The sequence below is a fragment of the Urocampus carinirostris genome, chromosome 2, assembly GCF_059441175.1.
Source record: "Urocampus carinirostris isolate Australia breed hairy pipefish chromosome 2, RoL_Ucar_1.0, whole genome shotgun sequence".
Lineage (NCBI taxonomy): Eukaryota > Metazoa > Chordata > Actinopteri > Syngnathiformes > Syngnathidae > Urocampus > Urocampus carinirostris.
Window position 1 is genome coordinate 4005129 of NC_142350.1, and position 21341 is coordinate 4026469.

The 21341-nt window shown below is 46.0% G+C and overlaps 1 protein-coding gene across 1 annotated transcript in view; it reads right to left on the minus strand.

Annotated features, from left to right (window-relative positions):
* tgfbr2b (transforming growth factor beta receptor 2b) overlaps nucleotides 1-21341 on the minus strand; it is a 31243-nt gene that overhangs the window by 5838 nt on the left and 4064 nt on the right. Inside the window, exons 2-5 of the mRNA XM_088328440.1 lie at nucleotides 19720-19861; nucleotides 19465-19655; nucleotides 9967-10727; nucleotides 3361-3502 (exon numbers count right to left, since the gene is read on the minus strand). Coding sequence (XP_088184566.1) covers nucleotides 3361-3502; nucleotides 9967-10727; nucleotides 19465-19655; nucleotides 19720-19861 — 1236 coding nt within the window. The remainder of the gene's footprint in view (nucleotides 1-3360; nucleotides 3503-9966; nucleotides 10728-19464; nucleotides 19656-19719; nucleotides 19862-21341) is intronic.

A 21341-nucleotide genomic window follows, 5' to 3' on the forward strand; every position in this document is an offset into this window, starting at 1 on the left:
TTTATTTAGATTATGTTTTATATATCTTATATTATGATTTGTATTCATTTATATGTTTTCATTCCTGGAGTTATCATAAAAGGTTTTTACAGCAGTTTAAGTAGAAGTCATTTATGTCATTATCCATCCATCCATCCACAGCTTATCCTCAGTAGGGTTGCGGGGGGTGCTGTAGCCCATCCCAGCTATCTTCGGGCAGTGGGCACCCTGAACTGGTTGCCAGCCAGTCGCAGGGCACACAGAGACAGACAACTCACACGCTCATTTACACCTAGGGACAATTCGGACCGGCCAATTAACCTGACATGCATGTTTTTGGGAATGTGGGAGGAAACCGGAGTGCTCGGAGGAAACCCACGCAAGCACGGGGATAACATACAAACTCCACACAGGAAGGTTTGATCTAATGACCTCAGAACTGTGCCGCACACACGCTAACCACTGCGCTGCCCTTGCGATTAATTAATTTCCAAACTGAGATTAATTTGTTTATTTATTTTGATTCCCAACTCTAATTTACCTCTCTCTCTCATATATATATATATATATATATATATATATATATATATATGTCAAGCTACTCTCAAAATATTTTATTTTTCTGCATCAATTAAATGTTTAACATCAAAAAAAGTTAAATAAATGTCGCAATAAAGAAATGCTAAAAATTGGACATACATCTTTTTGAAATAGCAGCGATGATACATATGATAGTCACCGAGGTTGTCAAAAAACTCCTCAGTGGCAGGGCCCCGGGGGTCGATGAGATCCGCCCGGACTTCATTAAGGCTCTGGATGTTGTGGGCGTGTCATGGTTGACGTGCCTCTGCAACATCGCGTGGACATCGGGAAAGTGCCTCTGGACTGGCAGACTGGGGTGGTGGTTCCAGTCTTTAAGAAGGGGGACCGGAGAGTGTGTTCCAACTACAGGGGAATCACACTTCTCAGCCTCCCTGGTAAGGTCTATTCAGGGATACTGGAGAGGAGGGTCCGCCAGGAAGTCGAATCTCGGATTCAGGAGGAACAGTGTGGTTTTCGTCCTGGCCGTGGAACACTGGACAAGCTCTATACACTCTGCAGGGTCTTTGAGGGTGCATGGGAGTTTGCCTGTCCGGTCTACATGTGTTTTGTGGACTTGGAGAAGGCATTCGACCGTGTTCCTCGGGAGGCCCTGTGGGGGGTGCTTCGGGAGTATGGGGTACCGCATAGTCTTATCCGGGCTGTGCGGTCCCTGTATGCCTGGTGCCAGAGTCTGGTCCGCTTTGCCGGCAGTAAGTCGGATTCGTTCCCGGTGAGGGTTGGGCTCCGCCAGGGCTGCCCATTGTCACCGATTCTGTTCATAACTTTTATGGACAGAATTTCTAGGCGCAGCCTTGGCGGGGATGGAGTCCGGTTTGGGGGCCTCAGCATTGCGTCACTGCTTTTTGCAGATGACGTGGTGCTGTTGGCTTCCTCAGGCCGTGATCTTCAGCTCTCGCTGGAGCGATTCGCAGCCGGGTGTGAAGCGGCCGGGATGGGGATCAGCACCTCCAAGTCCGAGGCCATGGTTCTCAGTCGGAAAAGGGTGGTATGCTCCCTCCCGGTCGGGGAGGAGGTCTTGCCCCAAGTGGAGGAGTTCAAGTATCTTGGGGTCTTGTTCACGAGTGAGGGTAAGATGGAACGGGAGATCGACAGACGGGTCGGTGCAGCGTCTGCAGTCATTCGGACCCTGTACCGGTCCGTCGTGGTGAAGAGGGAGATGAGCCGAAAGGCAAAGCTCTCGATCTACCGGTCGATCTACGTTCCTACCCTCACCTATGGTCATGAACTTTGGGTCATGACCGAAAGAACTCGATCCCGGATACAAGTGGCCGAAATGAGTTTCCTCCGCAGGGTGGCTGGGTTCTCCCTTAGAGATAAGGTGAGAAGCTCAGTCATCCGGGAGGGACTCGGTGTAGAGCCACTGCTCCTCCGCGTTGAGAGGAGCCAGTTGAGGTGGCTCGGGCATCTAATTAGGATGCCTCCTGGACGCCTACCTCGGGAGGTGTTTCGGGCATGTCCCATCAGCAGGAGGCCCCGGGGGCGGCCAAGGACACGTTGGAGGGACTATGTCTCTCGGCTGGCTTGGGAACGCCTCGGGGTACCGTCGGATGAGCTGGAGGAGGTGGCTGGGGATAGGGACATCTGGGCTTCCCTTTTACCGCTGCTGCCCCCGCGACCCGACCTCGGATAAGCGGAAGACAATGGATGGATGGATGGATACATATGATCAACAATTCTATACGCACCATAACATTAAAACAAATTTATATCTATAAAGTAGCTATTGTATTAAAACACAAATTTTAGTGAAGAATTGACATTTAAAAAAATCCCTTGTGAATTTTTAACCTGATATTAAATATAAAAATTGCCCAGTCTCTTTGGACAACATTTGTCAGCATTTACATATAATCAATGCTCAATAACAGCTCAGATACCGCAAACACTCGTGGATGACACCCTGTCATCGCTCCATATTTATGCACAAAACTGTCCTCAGACTTATAATTCAGCTTCCATTTTACATCTGCTCAAAAAATTACAAACCAGCACACATGAAGAAGCAAAAAAAGGCTAGGGGCATAAAATCATGTTTATCAAGCCGTAATTTCTCAATAATGATCAGAACAATACCTTTACAAATACCTGTATGTCACCATGCAGGACAGAATAAGCTTAGCTTCCTCTTTTCAGCTCTTTAGAAAGCAAAAATAAACTTGCAAACATGGAGAAGCAATGAAGTCTAGAGGCAGAAAAAAAACACGCCGGAAATAACACCCCTTCCTACAATCCAGATGCTAGACGGGAAGCAAGAAAGGGAAAAAAATGTTTGTCATGATGGTGGGGAGAATTTAAGAAAAATGTATGTGATGGCTGCCGCCCTCTACCATCTGGTCAGTCCCAACCAGCAAGAATTCTGTCTGGACTTTTGCAAAGACAGACAAAGACATATATACTTAAACGCTCGTTAAGCCGTTGCTAAAACAAAAACTCGCTGGGCTCCGCAAAACAGGAAACAAACAGTCTTATTTTCATATTTTGGTGCTCTGGAGGGAAAAACAAACTGGACAGTGGGCAAATGTGGACTTGGTGTGTGTGTGTGTGTGTGTGTGTTAGGGGGCGGATTCGGCAAAGGGTTGAGGTGCGGGATCAACAGGAAAAGGGTTAGAGCCGGTTGTCAATCACAGCCTTCAAAACAATAGAGACATTGCAAGTGCAAGTTCACGCATAGCCCTGAAATCCACACGGAAGGCTGCCAAATAGTGAACAATGGGTATTATTTTACTTATAGAATATTTTTTTTTATGAATCAAAATTAATATTAATAACATTCCTGACCTCCGATGGCGCTACACCTGGAAATCATCTCCCACAGCACAAGAGCCATGGAGTAAACGTCGGCCTGCTTGAAAGACTCGATGTTTTCCAGGTTGATCCGGGACTCTAGTACCTCCGGTGCCATGTACCTGGCCGTTCCCACCTGAAATGAAGATAATACATTATCATGTCAGAGTATTTGGAATCATCAACCTTTAAGTGAAAAGACAACTGGTAATAATTATTAATATTTTTTTCACATTTCATTTTACTACAAGAAAATTATTTTTTAAAATAAAAAAATAAAATTAAAATAAAATTGATGAATGGCTAATCTTAACTCTACATATAGTTATTTAGATATATATTTTTTTGTTTTTAAAAGAGAAACAATTCTTAAAATAAGCCAAATTGTCAAAGTACCGTAAATTCCGGACTATAAGCCGCTACTTTTTTCCCAAACTTTCAACCTTGCGGCTTATTCAGTGATGCGGCCAATTTATGTAATTTTTCTAACGGCCGCCAGCGGCGCTCGAGTACAAAAGGTAAGATTTAGACCGGTGGAATATATGCGCCGAGGAAGACCGCAACTTCTTGGCTTGTGCATAAATTAAATTAGCGTAAACATACCCTCATCATGCAAAATGCAAAAAGAAAGGCACATGACGCAGCTTTCAAGCTAAAAGCAATCGAGCAGACCGGACGGTTTACCGTGATTTTTACAAGTACGGTATGTTTTTTTTTTATCAGACCCATTTATTGTGTTGCGAGAGTGTCGCTAGAGTGTTTTGGAATAAGTGAGCGTGGGACGACGTCTATATGACAAAGTTTCTTTCCGACACTGAGGAAGATGACTTTGATAGCTTCAGTTCTAAGGAGGAAGATGAGGACGGTTTACTGTGATTTTTTAAGTACGATATGTTTTTTTTTTTTTTTACCAGACCCGTTTACTGTGTTGCGAGCGTGTTGCTACCATTAACTGCCCTGTCACAGGGACCGTTTGGGATGAAAGTCATATTATTATTATGTGAATTTCCCTTCGGGGATGAATAAAGTATCTATCTATCTATCTAAAGCTTTGAAAACTCTCTCGGTGTACAGTCTTTCTTTGTAAATATGTGTAACCCATGTATAATATGTATTTGCAACTGTATATTTTTGTAATGTATTTATTTGAGACACTTAATCTGATATGTTTTGCACGAGCGAATGAAAAAGGAGGAGCGGAACAAACGGGGGGTGACGGGAAGTGGGGTAAAGGTGAGGAACAGACAGACCTGTTTGTGGACGCGGCGGACAATAGTCGATATATATTTTCCCCACCCTTACCTTTGGAAATATACACTTTTTTCCTTGGATTACTTTCAACGGGACCCGGACTCTGTAGGTCTGCATCAAACCTTAAGTACCGGTATCATTTTGCCGACTGTGTACTTTAATGAAGGACATTTAGTTTCAATCGCGAGACTTAAAGTCGGGTTTGGGTTCGCATGCGGCTTATATACGGGCGCGGCTTGTGTAAGTACAAAATCGGTTTTCCTCTTGAAATGTGGTGGGTGCGGCTTATAATCAGGTGAGCTCTATAGTCCGGAATTTACGGTATTATGAATGTATTAATAATAATAATAATAATGCATTTTATTTAAAAGCGCCTTTCAGGCCACCCAAGGACACTGTACAAACAATGAAAGAAAAAAAATACAATTTAAAAAGTTGTAAACGAAATAATAAATAAAAACAAGACATAAAATAATAAAAACATAAGAAATGGAGAAGCTATGTGTTGTAGGCAGTCCTGAACAGGTGTGTTTTTAGACGGGACTTAAAAGTGGAGAGAGGTGTGCAGTTTTGGAGGTCCGGAGGTAGATTGTTCCAAAGCTTGGGAGCAGCGCGACTGAAGGCTCTGGCTCCCATGGTGCTCAGATGGGCAGGGGGCACTGACAGTCGGAGGGAGGACGAGGATCTGAGGGAGCGAGTGGGGACGTGCACCTGGAGAAGGTCGGACAGGTAAGGAGGAGCCAGGTTGTGAATGGCCATATATGTATATAAGATGAGTTTGTAGCTGATGCGATGCTGAACAGGAAGCCAGTGTAGCTGTTGGAGAACGGGGGTGATGTGCTGCTGGGAAGATGTTTTTGTGATGATGCGAGCAGAGGCGTTTTGAACCAGCTGAATTTTATGGAGGGACTTTTGGGGAAGGCCGAAGAGGAGAGCATTGCAGTAGTCAAGGCGGGATGTGACAAGACTGTGGACGAGAATAGCAGTAGTGCGGGGGGTGAGGGAAGGGCGGAGTCTGGTAATATTGCGGAGGTGGAAATAAGCAGTGCGGGTGATGGTGTTGATATGTGAGTGGAAGGTAAGCATGCTATCCAGGATGACACCCAGACTCTTGACCTGGGGGGAGGGGGACACTAAGGAGCTGTCGATGTTGAGAGAGAAGTTGTTTACTTTGGATAAAGTGGATTTGGTGCCAAGAAGGAGGAATTCTGTTTTATTGGCATTTAATTTAAGAAAGTTTGTTGTGAACCATGTTTTGAGTTCGGAAAGGCAAGAGGTGAGGGAGGGAGGTGGGAGTATGGAGTTTGGTTTGCAGGAGAGGTAGAGTTGGGTGTCATCAGCAAAGCAGTGAAAGTGGATATTAAATTTGCGGAGGATATGACCAAGAGGCAAGAGGTAGACGATGAAGAGAAGAGGACCTAAGACAGATCCCTGGGGTACACCTGTGGTGACTAGGGAGGGCTTTGAGGTGAAGGATTTCAGCTGGACAAACTGAGTGCGGCCAGTGAGATAGGAATGGAACCAACTGAGGGGAGTATGGGTGAGACCAATGGAGGAGAGTCTATTGAGGAGGATAGGGTGAGAGATTGTGTCGAAGGCGGCGCTCAAGTCTAGGAGGATGAGGATGGAGACTAAACCGGAGTCGGATGCTATGAGGAGATCATTTACAATACGGATTAGGGCAGTCTCTGTGCTGTGGCGGGGGCGGAAACCAGACTGAAAGGGCTCATAGAGAGAGTGGAGGGACAGGTGCGAGTGGAGTTGAGCAGCAACAGTTTTTTCAAGGATTTTTGAAATAAATGGAAGGTTGGAGATGGGGCGGAGGTTGTCGAAGTTGTTGGGGTCAGCACCATGTTTTTTAAGTGTAGGAGTAACAGCAGCGGTTTTGAAAAGTGATGGGACAATACCAGAAGAGAGTGAGGAGTGAATAATGGCAGATATGAGAGGAAGCAGGGAAGGGAGGCAGGATTTAACAAGGGATGAAGGGAGGGGATCGAGCTGGCAAGTGGTGGGCTTGGATTTGAGTATGAGGTTGGATAATTTAGCAGTCGTGGGTGGAGCAAAACTGGAGAAGAAGTGGCAAGGAGAAGGAAATTCAGATGGGGAGGGAGCAGACAGGTTTTGATGGAGTTGGTGATGAATCTTAAGGATTTTGTGATTGAAGTACTCCATTATGGAGTTGCAGGTTGCTGTGGAGTACAGGTGGAGGGGGAGAGAATTTGGTGGCTGGAGGATTTTGTTAATGACAGAGAAGAGAGTTCTTGAATTTCCTTCGTTGGAAAGGATGAGGCCGGAGTAGTAGCTGGATTTGGTTTGTGCAATTTGGTCCTTGTATTTAGCAGTATGGGTAGTGTACATGTCCTTATGGATGGTGAGGCCGGTTTTCTTATAGAGTCGCTCAAGTTGGCGGTTCTTTGATTTCATTGACCGAAGAGCGGGTGTAAACCAGGGGGCAGATGTGGAGAATGAGGCAGTCCTGGTTTTCAGGGGGGCAAGAGAATTTAGAATATTTGTGAGGCAGGTATTGTAGTGAGTGGTAAGCTCATCCGGGCTTGAAAGAGCTTCTGGGGGTGGGGAACAGTCAATAATGGAGCAGAGGGTGTCAATGTTGATATTTTTGGTATTACGAAAAGAAATGAGACGGGAGGTTTTGACAGTAGAGAGACAGAGTACGGTGTTAAAAGTGAGGAGGACATGATCAGATTCAGGAAAAACGTTGGAAGTGGGCTTGGAAGTAGAGAGGCCAGAGCAGCAAACCAAGTCCAATGTGTGGCCTTTAATGTGGGTGGGGAAGTCAATAAGGCTGTGTATCCCGAGACTCTCCAGGCAGGATGTGAAGTCTCTGGTGAGTGGCAGGTTGGGGTTGTCCATGTGAATATTGAAATCTCCTAATAAAATTAAATTTGGCGAGAGAGTGGATAAATGTGTAATTAAGCTGGAGAATTCATTGATAAAATCACTATGTGGCTTTGGGGGGCGATAAATTGAAGCAATAATGGTTGGCGTGGGTCCGGGGAGCTTAAACACCAGACATTCAAAGGAAGTCGATGAAGTGACGGAGACAGGCAAGACTTTCCACTTCTCGCGGTGAATTACCGCGAGACCTCCTCCACGGCCGTTGCCACGGGGACGGCAGATGTAAACAAAGCCGGGAGGAGTGGAGTCATTCAGAGCAGCGAAGTCGTTTGTTTGTTGCCAAGTTTCTGTTAAAACGAGGAAGTCGAGTTTTCGTTCAGCGAGGACGTCTTGGATGAGGTGGCCCTTGTTCCTGAGTGAGCGGACGTTCAGCAATCCAAAGTTGACGGCGGAGGTGTCTTGTTTGACGGCGGCAGTGCTGTTAGCCGACCTAGCTAGGCGGGCTAATGTATGGCAGTTAGCCCTACGGCCGCAGTTTATGGGAGGGCGTCGAGATGTGGACCAGGTCGAGGTGATTGAACCAGGGTTTTTATACTCGACGTGCCTGCGCGATCCGCGGTGAATGTAGCGGCGTCGAGGCAGGCGAGTTATGTCAGGATGGTGGAGCAGCTCCGGTGGCGGAGGCCCCCGCGCAATCCACCGGATCCGGAGAAGATCTGCGATAGAATACTGGAGCAATCCTGTCGCTGGATGGTGGCAGAACGTCAGGAGTATCAGGAATAATCCAAAAGCGGCGAGGTTTTGGCACGCCATGACGAGGGAGAGAGGCCGGTGCTGTGACAGCTGGTATGTTTAAGTTAGCCCGAGGGCTAAGTTACGAGGGTTTGATTGATAAAGTGAAATGTTGGTTCAGGTTACATCAACCAAAGTACCCACAGTCCAAAACAGAAGGGCAAAAGAAAAATCAGAAAAAGTATCTGAGCTTCGAAAAAGTTTGGAAAAGTTTTTGGAGTGAGAAGCGGCGACATACACGCCAGCGTCCTCTCACCCCGGAAGTCATAGTGACTTGTATGAATATTCTCATTTTTCGATTCTTTTAAAATTTTACAATAGGGGGCTGGAACCTATGGCTCGCTCTTTCCATGAGTGCATATGCCTCGGAGACATAAATGATACAATGCAAATTTTTGCCATAAAGTTCAAATTTTTAGAAAATAAAGCCTATTGTAATGTACGCAGAGCGAAACCAACGCTGAGGAAAATAATGGTACTGTCCATCATACTGTAGGTCACATTTTTAACTACAGTTTACAGTAAAAGTGTCAAACAAACAAAGAGTCGTTTTAACTGTACATCGCGCCAAGTTATCCTTCAGATGGACGCTCGGTAAGTAATCCGTGTTCACTGTTGAGACACCTTATGATAAAAATCAACAAAACAAACTGTAAATACGGCAAAACACCAGAGGAGCACCACAAGCAGTTTGATTGGGTGAGCGGTAGTGATGAGTGGAGTTATGGATCTGTGTTCCCTGTCTCTCGCTCTGCACGGTCTGCGCCAAAAGTAAATACGTCTGTATCCTCGTTTGCGGAATTTTGTGACGTTTTTACAAAATTCCTTGCTTGCACCTTATTTTGAAACCATTATTTCAATGAATGTCAAAATGAGCCTCAATGATCTTAAGTAATTGCCGGAGGAAGACTAGTTTAAAGTGGTACATTTGGAATACAGGCTCTGGCATGATTCTGGTTTCATAAATTTGACAAAATCATCAAAGGTCACACAATGAAACAAAATGTGCTGAAGAATAAACTTTTGTCTGTAGAGTTGGTGTAACATTTGATTGAGCCTATTTCCACCTCTTAAAATATTTATTGCATGTTTGCATATGAGGTGAGAGGAAGTCATTTCATCTGTGCTGTATGCTGTAGTAAGGTAAGATCAGCCCTAAAAAAATCCAACCCGACCCGACCTGGGCCCGCGGGTATTAAAGCCCGGCCCAGTTTAAGCCTAGCAAATTAACTACTAACCAACCTGAAGCAATTTTCATATTCATGAGAAGGGGGTATTCTCTCTCACTGACTTTTTTTTCTCAATTATCCACCCGTTACTGTTGTAGTTGTTTTTTTTTTCTTTGTGGATGATACGTGCGATGCATTCTGTCCCCAACTCGCGCCGCAGAGCGCACAGATGCGTTGAGCGTGCAGAAGCGTCAAGCGGACGGACACGTTGTTGCGAGACGGGAGAAAAAAAAAAAAAAAAAAAAAAAAAACAAAGAACAAAAACGAGTGCATTAAAAAAAAAAAAGCAAGAGCGAACCCCGGCCCGAACCCAAACGTAATGATTGACAATTTAGGCCCGGCCGGACGCGAACTTGGCTCTGGCTTAAGATCTTACCTCGAATGTTGTGCATATAGCATATTTGACAATAAAGTTGACAATGACAAAAGGCTCTCCCGATGTATAGGAGTGCCACCTGCCTGCTTGACTTACCTGCCCGCTGTTGGCGAGCTCATCAACGGAGAGCGAGTTGTCTAGCCTTAGCGCCAGTCCGAAATCGCATAGGCAGCAAGTGAGGTCGGCCTTGACCAGAATGTTGGAGCTCTTCACGTCTCGATGGGCGATGGGCACCTTGAATCGCCCGCAGGGCGTGCGCTCGCCGTGCAGGTGCGCCAAGCCTGCAGCCAGGGACCCCCCCAGCAGGCGTAGCTGCGGCCAGCTCAGCACGTATCGGCTCAGGTAGTCCTGCAGGTTTCCCCCAGGCTGGTAGGCTGTGATGAGCCAATATTGGCGGCTGGCTTTCCTCTCCTCGGCAGTCAAGAAGTGCAGCACATGCGGGTGGCGCAGGTCGGCGTCCGAAAAGATGTCCTTCTCGTTCTTCCAGGAGGCGTACTCCTCACAGGAGAAGATCTTGACGGCCACTGTCTCGAAGGCCTGCTCCCCGCCCTGCTTAAGTTTGGCCTTGTAGACCTCGGCAAAGCGGCCCTTGCCCACCAGGGCATCCAGCTCGATGGGCAGCAGCTCCGTGTTGTGGTTGAGATTGTTGGCGAGCGTGGAGCTGCTGTCCGATCCTTCGTCCTCGCCCATTATGGCATGCCCGTCACTGAAGTCCAAGGGGGCACCCTTCTTGCACTTGATGCCCGCCCGCCGACGAAGGTAGACGCGGTAGCAATAGAAGGAGCCCGCCACCATTGCCGCCATTGCCAGCAGGGGTACCAGGCTCACCAGGATCACCGCTACCTGCGAATCCGGGGCTGACGCCCACATGCCACAGAAAAATATTAGCTTTCCACTGCACTGCAAAAACAAAAATCTTGCCTATTTTAAGTGGGATTTTTCAAGATATTATACTTAATTTTCTTTGTGGGTGGAGTGTGTCGTTTGAGGTGTTAAAAGTTAAATATTTTTCTCTATTACCGTAATTATGTGTTAACAATTCCCAACTTAGTTCAAAAAGCCCTTATGCTTTATTTTCCACCACACCCATCTTCTTTTCTCTTCATCTTTTTTTATTTTTGAGAAGGAAGAACAGAGTGGGGAGAGTCCTAGAGAATAGAAGTCATGCTCGTCCCTAAATAAGTTTTTTGTATGTGTTAGCGTAGCATGAAAAGTGGGGGTAAAAAAAAAAAAAAAAAAAGAGTCTCGATTCAAGTGGAGTCCTAACAGGAACCCAAACCCCAAGAAGAAAAAAAAAAGTGTATTAAGGTAGAATAAGACCGATATACTCAAAATATCATAGCAGATGATTTTTGCTCATTTGAAGTATGTTATTTCCATCCTTGGTGGAAAATATATGTTGAATTGAGCACAATGATCTACAATTTGCAAGATAAGACAATTTTGCGTATTTTAAAAGGCCAACCTGGCAAATGCACGCCTTTTCACTCTTCCTACGCTCTGCAGATTATGGGTGGGCGATACTGGTGTTTTCGGTATTGACCTGATTCAAGCAAATATAGGATAGTATTGATCAGGGGAGATTTTTAGTTATGGGGTGCTGAGAACCCGGAGTGTCTGGCTGGTTATTTTTTATTTTCACTTGTAGGGACAGTGTGTAATATTTAGTTCCAATAATCTGTTGTCTGTGCAGCCCTTTGAGACTCTTTGTGAATAAGGGCTCTACAAATAAAGATGACCTGACTTCCAGCGGTAAAATAAAACTTCATTCTTAAAAAATATAGCAATGCAGATTTCAATAATAAGCAAAAATAATGAACTGTCAACTAAACATGCATTTTTCAAATAATCCTAGGTTGAGGAATTAGCATTTATATGACATAACATGAGGCTCACCTAAAGGGACCTGACACAATTGTCTGACATCTTGCGGCTACAGGTACCCGAAAGACTAAAAAAAAAGGCTTAGCAAAAATGCTAAATAAAATTGTGCAGTTTTGGTCACCGAGTCTCCGTAGTTTGCATTCTTCTTTGTGCTTTGTAGCACTTGTTCTTGGTTGGACTACACTGTAGAGAGTCATCTAAGAATCAAACATTACACGCTGTACCTTTTAGGATGTTTTTCTCAATTCCCCCTATAGATAATTAAACATACTAAAACAAAGAAAAAAATATTCAAAAAATGAGACTTGTATCATGTTCAGAAGTGACTTATTTTTACATAATAATATGCACTTTCTACAATATCTATATGTCAGTGGTTCACATAACAATGTCTTTGTCATGGTTGTTTCGGATATAGGGAGTAAGTATTAATGAATCGATTGAGAATACATTTTGTCCGTTATCAGTGGGAAAAACTAAATCTCAGTTCATATTTCAAAGTAAAGTATCAGTTCAGTATTTATCGACAACGGGGCACGTTTCTCCCAATAACCCAAATAAAAGTTCTCGGAATTTGTTCCATGTCTGGGAAAATGTCTGCCTTAAGCCTCCCTCGAGCATAAAAATGCGGAAGGATAAAGCAGAAGGCGTCACCTGATGTGTTTTCGTGTCAAGATTTGTCACCGGGGCCAAAGTCAACTCCTTCCGGATGTGCTTGCTCGAGAGAAAATGGTTCCCCTCCCCCACGCGGCCCCCAGGTGACACACACATGAAATATTTTTACGAGAGCAGCAACGGTGGAAGCGTTTTTCTATTGTTGCAGACGTCGCTGGTGTAAGCCTCCGAACGAAGCTGAGTAAATAAGGGTGGAGGAAGCGTGGCCCGTTTTTTTTTCTTTCTAAACAGGAAACCACAAGTCTGAAATGCTCAGCGTGGCCCCCAGACGGTTTGTTTGGTTTTGCAGAGCGAGGAGCGAGACCGAGCAACAAACCTGCGACTGTACCAGACGCGTTTCTTCACTTGAATATTTTTGGAAGGGGAAAGTCTGGAAAATTCCGAACGCGGACACTAACATATGTTTTGAAGAAAACAAATATAGCAGGCCAAAAACCTGAAGGAAAATAATCATCACTTTAACTATTTTAGCAAAAATAATTTTAAGATAGAATATTCTTTAAAAAAATGATCTCATAAGAGACAAAATTGCCAAATGCAGGAAGTATTTTTTATTTATTTATGATATTTTTAAATTGTAAAATTACTAAAAAATACAATTACGAATGAGCAATACTTAAATTCTTAAAAAAATATATTTCATATGTGCAAAAATATTTGCAATATGATAACATTTTGCTCATTATAAGTACTTTATTCTCATTTTATCATTATTTTTAATTGGAACACAAGGGAAACCAAATTAAAAAAAGCAATTCTTGGATTGCAAATTAAGTAACAGATACATTTGAAATGTGAATTAATATTTGCAAAATGATATTTTTTTTCTTAGGGCATATTATTTTTCTAATTTTATTACCACTATTTTCTCATTATAAAATAAATTAAAATACATTTCATAAGATTGCAAGATTGCAATATTATATATATTTATCAATTGCATGAATTATTTTTTCTCAGTTTTACTATGTTAATCTAAAAATGTAAAAAGTTATATTTTAAATGAGCAAAACCAATGTTTTTTTGCTGTGTTAATAAAAACAGATTAAATGTTTTTATGAAGATTGGATGGATGAAATAATACAAATAAATACAATACATAACAATCATATCTACTCAAACTGCTGTAAGGTATTATAAAGTAAAAAATAGATAAACGAATATAAATCATTATTATAATATGACACAATATAATGACATAACGGGCAGCACGGCGGCGCAGTGGTTAGCGCGTGTGCGGCACAGTTCTAAGGTCTTAGGACCCTCCTGTGTGGGTTCAAATCCAGCTACCGGACTTTCTGTGCGGAGTTTGTATGTTCTCCCCGTGATTGCGTGGGTTTCCTCCGGGCACTACGGTTTCCTGCCACATTCCAAAGACATGCATTTCAGGTGGATTGGCTGGTCCAAATTGTCCCTAGGGGGGGGGAATGAGCAAGCGAGTTGTCTGTCCCTGTGTGCCCTGCGATTGGCTGGCAACCAGTTCAGGGTATCCCCTGCCCACTGCCCGATGATTGCTGGGATGGGCTCCAGCACCCCCGCGACCCTATTGAGGATAAGCGGTGCAGCTAATGTGATGAGACAAGATAATGACATAACAGCACGGCGACGCAGTGGTTAGCGCAGACCTGGGCACTCCGGTCCTGGAGGGCCGTATGTTCTGCATGATTTTTGAGGTTTCTCTGATCCAATACAGGTGATTCCAATCACCAGTATCGTTAACGAGCACTTGCTAGCTTGCTAACGAGGTTATAATTTGTATCACCTGAGTTAAAGAAGAGCAAACTTCAAAATCTGGCAGGACGTATGGCCCTCCAGGACCGGAGTGCCCAGGTCTGGGTTAGCGTGTGTGCGGCACAGTTCTGAGGTCGTGAGATCGAACCTTCCAGTGCGGAGTTTGCATGTTCTCCCCGTGCTTGCGTGGGTTTCCTCCGGGCACTTCGGTTTCCTCCCACATTCCAAAAACATGCATGTCAGGTTAATTGGCCGGTCCAAATTGTCCCTAGGTGTGACTGAGCGAGCAAATTGTTCGTCCCTGTGTACCCTGCGACTGGCTGGCAACCAGTTCAGGGTGTCCCCTGCCCTAAGATAGCTGGGATGGGCTACAGCACCCCCACGACCCTACTGAGGATAAGCGGTGCAGATAATGGATGGATGGATAATGACATAAATGACATCTATTTAAACTGCTGTAAAACTTTATATGATGACTCCAGGGATGAAAACATATAAATGAATACAAATCATAATATATATAAAACATAATCTAAATTAAAACTACTCAAATGGCTGTTAAATATGGTTAAGGAAGACTGCATCAAGGAAAATAGAAAAGTATATAAATCATAATATCATAGAATATGTAACATATGAATTATATCTACACCAACCCACAAAAAAATACATAAAACATGTAAACATAATGGCATAATGACAAAAGTTTATTATCCGAGGCTTATTCAACAAAATACACCCAAAAATATCATATCTAAGCCTGATACAAAATAAAGAAAGTACAAACTATTGAATCCGTTGTTGCTGTGGGTTAATTTTGGTGATGATTTAAGTTCCATCTTTAGTACTCCGACTTTATATGTATTCCATTAATTTATTTTACCGTATCTTCACGACTATAAGGCACACCTAAAAGCCTTTTTGAAAAAAAAAAAAAAGCTGACCATGCACCTTCTAATACAGTGCGCCTTGTATACGGATCAATGTTAAGTACCAAGGTCTCGCAACCAAGGCAAGCAGCTGCCGACTAGATTGGCTAAAGTTATTCGGAGGTAAAGGAGGCAGGCCTTGTTTAGCATTTACAGGCTTGCATAGGCTAAATCAGGGCAAAACAAAGCCTGCAATGAGCTGAAAAAGATGAATGTGAATCACACGTTAAGTTGCTCTACCGCATGGAGAAAACGGTTTTACTAGTCTGTATTCGTAAACAGGAATTATGGGGCTAAACAGACAGCTAGCAACAAGCAACGTCTATCAATGCAGATGCTTCCCGGCTGATTTTTTTGTTTTACTCGTCGGCATTATTGCGTGTTTTGGAATGTGTAAATATTTCACACGGTTCGATTTACTACACTCACGGATGTAAGAAGACAATGGTTGCGTATTAGTATTGAACGTGATGGCTGCAAGACAACTTTGGTGAGATACCCCGGCTTTATAGTTTCCCAGTATCTTGTTTCAGACTGATCTTGATGTTTCTGTGATGAGTCTGTTTTTAAATTCAAATTCAATTCAAAGTGTTAATTTGAACATCCTCCCTGATCTGCTACCTTATTGTGGTGGAGGAGTTTGTGTGTCCCAATGATCCTAGGAAATATGTTGTCGGGGGGCTTTAAGCCCCTGGTAGGGTCACCCATGGCAAACAGGTCCTAGGTGAGTGGCCAGACAAAACACAGATCAGAAGACCCCTTATGATGACACAAAACTTTGGTCCTCGATTTCCCTCGCCCGGAAGCGGGTTACCGGGGCCCCCTTCTGGAGCCAGGCCTGGAGGTGGGGTCCGCTGGCGAGCGCCTGGTGGCCGGACCCTTACCCACAGGGGCCGGCCGGGCACAGCCCAAAGGGACGACGTGGGACCCTCTTCCCAAGGGCTCACCACCTGTAGGAAGGGCCAAAGGGGTCGGGTGCGCAGAGAGCTGGGTAGCGGCCAAAGGAGGGGTCCATGGCGCGACGATCCCCAGCTACAGAAACTGGCTTTTGGGACATGGAACGTTACCTCTCTGGCAGGGAAGGAGCCCGAGTTGGTGCGTGAGGTTGAGAAATTCCGACTAGATATAGTCGGACTCACCTCCACGCACGGCTTAGGCTCTGGTACCAGTCCTCTCGAGAGGGGATGGACTCTCTTCCACTCTGGAGTTACCCGTGGTGAGAGGCGCAAGTGTGGGCATATTATTTGCTCCACGGCTCGGCGCCCGTACGTTGGGGTTCACCCCAGTAGACGAGAGGGTAGCCTCCCTCCGCCTTCGGGTGGGGGGACGGGTCCTGACTGTTGTTTGTACTTATGCACCAAATAGCAGTTCGGAATACCCACCCTTCTTGGAGTCCTTAGAGGGTGTGCTTGAGAGTGCACCCCCAGGGGACTCCCTCGTACTGCTGGGAGACTTCAACGCTCACGTGAGCAATGACAGTGAGACCTGGAGGGGCGTGATTGGGAAGAACGGCCCCCCTGACCTGAACCCGGGTGGTGTTTCGTTATTGGACTTCTGTGCCCGTCATGGTTTGTCCATAATGAACACCATGTTCAGACATAAGGGTGTCCATATGTGCACTTGGCACCAGGACACCCTAGGCCGTAGTTCGATGATCGACTTTGTCGTCATTTCGTCGGACATGCGGCCACATGTTCTGGTCACTCGGGTGAAGAGAGGGGCGGAGCTATCAACTGATCACCACCTGGTGGTGGGTTGGCTTCGATGGTGGGGGAAGATGCCGGCCCGACCCGGCAGACCCAAGCGTGTCGTGAGGGTCTGTTGGGAACGGCTGGCAGAATCTCCTGTCAGAAGAAGTTTCAATTCACACCTCCGGCAGAACTTTGCCCATGTCCCGAGGGAGGCGGGGGACATTGAGTCCAAGTGGACCGTGTTCCGCGCCTCCATTGTCGAAGCGGCTGATCGGGGCTGTGGCCGTAAGGTAGTCGGTGCCTGCCGCGGCGGCAACCCTCACACCTGCTGGTGGTCCCCGGCGGTGAGGGATGCCGTCAAGCTGAAGAAAGAGTCTTATCGGGCCTTCCTGGCCTGTGGTACTCTGGAAGCAGCTGGCAGGTATCGGCTGGCCAAGCAGAATGCGGCTTCGGCGGTTGCCGAGGCAAAAATTCGGGCATGGGAGGAGTTTGGCGAGGCCATGGAAGCCGACTTCCGAACGGCTTCGAGGAAATTCTGGTCCACCATCCGGCGTCTTAGGGGGGGAAGCGGTGTGCCATCGACACTGTGTAGAGTGCCGATGGGGCGCTGCTGACCTCGACCCGGGACGTTGTGAATCGGTGGGCGGAGTACTTCGAAGACCTCCTCAATCCCACCGACACGCCTGAGGACTCGGGGTTGGGCTCTCGTATCACCGGGGTTGAAGTCACCGAGGTGGTCAAAAAAAACTCCTCGGTGGCAGGGCCCCGGGGGGGGGGGGGGGGGGGTCGATGAGATCCGCCCGGATTTTATTAAGGCTCTGGATGTTGTGGGCGTGTCATGGTTGACACGCCTCTGCAACATCGCGTGGACATCGGGGACAGTGCCTCTGGACTGGCAGACTGGGGTGGTGGTTCCCGTCTTTAAGAAGGGGGACCGGAGAGTGTGTTCCAACTACAGGGGAATCACACTTCTCAGCCTCCCTGGTAAGGTCTATTCAGGGGTACTGGAGAGGAGGGTCTGCCAGGAAGTCGAATCTCGGATTCAGGAGGAACAGTGTGGTTTTCGTCCTGGCCGTGGAAAACTGGACCAGCTCTATACACTCTGCAGGGTCTTTGAGGGTGCATGGGAGTTTGCCAGTCCGGTCTCAATGTGTTTTGTGGACTTGGAGAAGGCATTCGACAGTGTTCCTCGGGAGGCCCTGTGGGGGGTGCTTCGGGGGTATGGGGTACCGCACAGTCTTATCCGGGCTGTGCGGTCCCTGTATGCCCGGTGCCAGAGTCTGGTCCGCATTGCCGGCAGTAAGTCGGATTCGTTCCCAGTGAGGGTTGGGCTCCGCCAGGGCTGCCCTTTGTCACTGATTCTGTTCATAATTTTTATGGACAGAATTTCTAGGCGCAGCCTTGGCGGGGATGGAGTCCGGTTTGGGGGCCTCAGCATTGCGTCACTGCTTTTGCAGATGACGTGGTGCTGTTGGCTTCCTCAGGCCGTTATCTTCAGCTCTCGCTGGAGCGATACGGAGCAGAGCGTGAAGGATCAGCACCTCCAAGTCCGAGGCCATGGTTCTCAGTCGGAAAAGGGTGGTATGCTCCCTCCGGGTCGGGGAGGAGGTCTTGCCCCAAGTGGAGGAGTTCAAGTATCTTGGGTTCTTGTTCACGAGTGAGGGTAGGATGGAACGGGAGATCGACAGACGGGTCGGTGCAGCGTCTGCCGTCATTCGGACCCTGTACCGGTCCGTCGTGGTGAAGAGGGAGCTGAGCCGAAAGGGAAAGCTCTCGATCTACCGGTCGATCTACGTTCCTACCCTCACCTTTGGTCATGAACTTTGGGTCATGACCGAAAGAACTCGATCCCGGATACAAGTGGCCGAAATGAGTTTCCTCCGCAGGGTGGCTGGGTTCTCCCTTAGAGATAAGGTGAGAAGCTCAGTCATCCGGGAGGGACTCGGTCTAAAGTCACTGCTCCTCCGCGTTGAGAGGAGCCAGTTGAGGTGGCTCGGGCATCTAATAAGGATGCCTCCTGGACGCCTACCTCGGGAGGTGTTCCGGGCATGTCCCACCGGCAGGAGGCCCCGGGGGCGACCCAGGACACGTTGGAGAGACTATGTCTCTTGGCTGGCTTGGGAACGCCTCGGGGTCCCGTCGGATGAGCTGGAGGAAGTGGCTGGGGATAGGGACGTCTGGGCTTCCCTTTTAACGCTGCTGCCCCCGCGACCCGACCTTGGATAAGCGGAAGACAATGGATGGATGGATGGTGTTAATTGTCATATGCAGAGTAAAGAACCACATTTCCCTGCACAATGAAATTCCTTTTGCTGTTCACACAGTTCCCAGCAAAAAAGAAAATAAAAACTAAGAAATTGTTGGCATTTCTTGAATCCCAAGAGTTTAACCTTCCTACTGATATGCAGAATGCCGCATTTGAATGATTGGTGACATCGTAGACACCGTGTCCGTACGTGTCTGAGACATGTATTTGCTTCTTTGCAAGCCGTTGGAATGTTATGGGGGTTAAAAAGTTTGACTGAACTATCTGACTGTTTTGTTGACATTCCCACTGTAGCGTCTCATAGTCCGGTGCGCCTTATGTATGGAAAATATATGACAAAAACATTTTTGGGGGGTGCGCCTTATAACACTGTGCGTCTTGTGGTCGTGAAAATACGGTACTTAGGCGGGGGACTCACGCGAGCTGAAGACGACTTGCTGGTTGCACTCATCTTCAGAACAGGAGCAGATAAAGAAGACAGCGCCCATGCCCTTCTTCTCCTTCATCTGGCACTTGCTGTTGTTGTAGTCGTCAAGCAGGAGGCCGTAAAGCTCTTGGGCCGGATTGTGGCACACAGTGTCCATCGTCACGTTGTCTTCCTTCTTTCTCCTTGGAAGGGAGGCGGATAAAGTAAATAATACAAGTCGTCCCAAAGTTTGGACAGAATACTCACCAAATAGTGACGCAAACGTCATCGTCATGCGTACAAATGGAGGTGATGTCGCACTCCACATTGCAGCTGCCTTGTCCGTTGCAAGACGTTGCTTGAACGTCGCAGAATTTGCAAAGTCGCCGCACTTTGTAGATGTAACCCTCTGGGAGAAACAAGGAATCAGTTTAGTTACAACAATAATCTGAGATTTACAGATCAAAAGGACAACATTGGGGTCAAAATTCACAACTGAATACAAATTCTTAAGGTGAGTGTGTAAAAATTCACAAAGAAAAGGTCGTTGTAGCTTAGAATAAGAGTTGAAGTGTGTGCATTACAAGAAGACGAACTATGGAAGCCTAAAAAGGAAAAAAAAAAATCAGATTCTCTGAATTCAAGCTAGCGACAAAATATAAAGGCTACTGTTAATCCGTGCCAGGAACAACAAAAGACCAAGCAAGCTGGTTACACCTGGAGCGGCTGAATGGAGCCAATAGCTGGAGTTAGCCAGAGTAGGGGTAAGCAGTGTTCATTTTACCTCTGAAAAGTGATGGGTCCCGGGGAGTCGCAAGATCAAAAGTCTATGGGTCTCAACAGTGATCTATGGGTCCCCAAAATTTAGTGTTACTGAGGTTGAAATCGTATATCGGCGACAAATATATAATATAAATCTATATATTCATTTAGTTTTAATCATCAAATTATTAATTCATTTTCTGCATCAAATTGTTGTTGGTAATATACCGATTAAAGGGACAACCGTAAACCTGTCTTTTTTAAATTTTTCTCCTTTTATACTTCCTTTTTTTCTTAACTTCTTTATACAACATAATTCGTAATATCAATCATCAAAGCAAGTGAGCCGTTTGAGACGGCTCTTTTTAATGAGTTGAGCCAAAAAAGCCGATTCTCTAAAAAAAGTAGGACTTCCTTTCACTACACAACGAGATCTCGTTGGTCGAGATCGGAGTGCAGACGAAAACTCGAACCGCGAGACCAAAACAACATCAGCCGGATCTGCCTGACGAAAAGTTTGGAGTGCGGTAAAAAAAAAAGTAATCGGGTAATAATGACAATTTTGTGGCAAAAAAGTTGCGTCCCACGGACGCACGTTGATTTGAGACGATGCGTCCCCAGCAAAAATGATGCGTCTAGGATGCAGGGACGCGGGCAAACGAGAACACTGGGTAAGTGGTTAATTTTAAAGGCTAGGAAGAGACGCTAGTCAAAAGGACAGTAAAAGATTGAAAGAGCGATGCTGAATTTGTTAAAATTTCGGGACAATAATTTAAGGAATTCGGCAACACGAGTGGCTAGAGAAGGAAACTATGGCAAAAAATGTCAAAGATGACAAGCACCAAATAACTTGATGTTGGCTACAAAAAGGCTAGTATAGGAGGAGAGGAGAGAAAGAAAAATCAGAAAATGCCTTTATCGCCGGACTCTGCTCCATTCACTTGCATGATCAGCTGTGGAAGGCGACTGACACTGAAGGAAAAAGCAGGAGCAGCTCACAAGAACAATAGTGGGTAGCCGAAGCCTGCAGCCAAGTGGCTGACATGAGTTGCTAGAGAAGCAAAGAGTGGGAAAAGGATGAAGCAAGCTTTATCAGCAAGCGGGAAGCCATAACCTGCAGCCGAGAG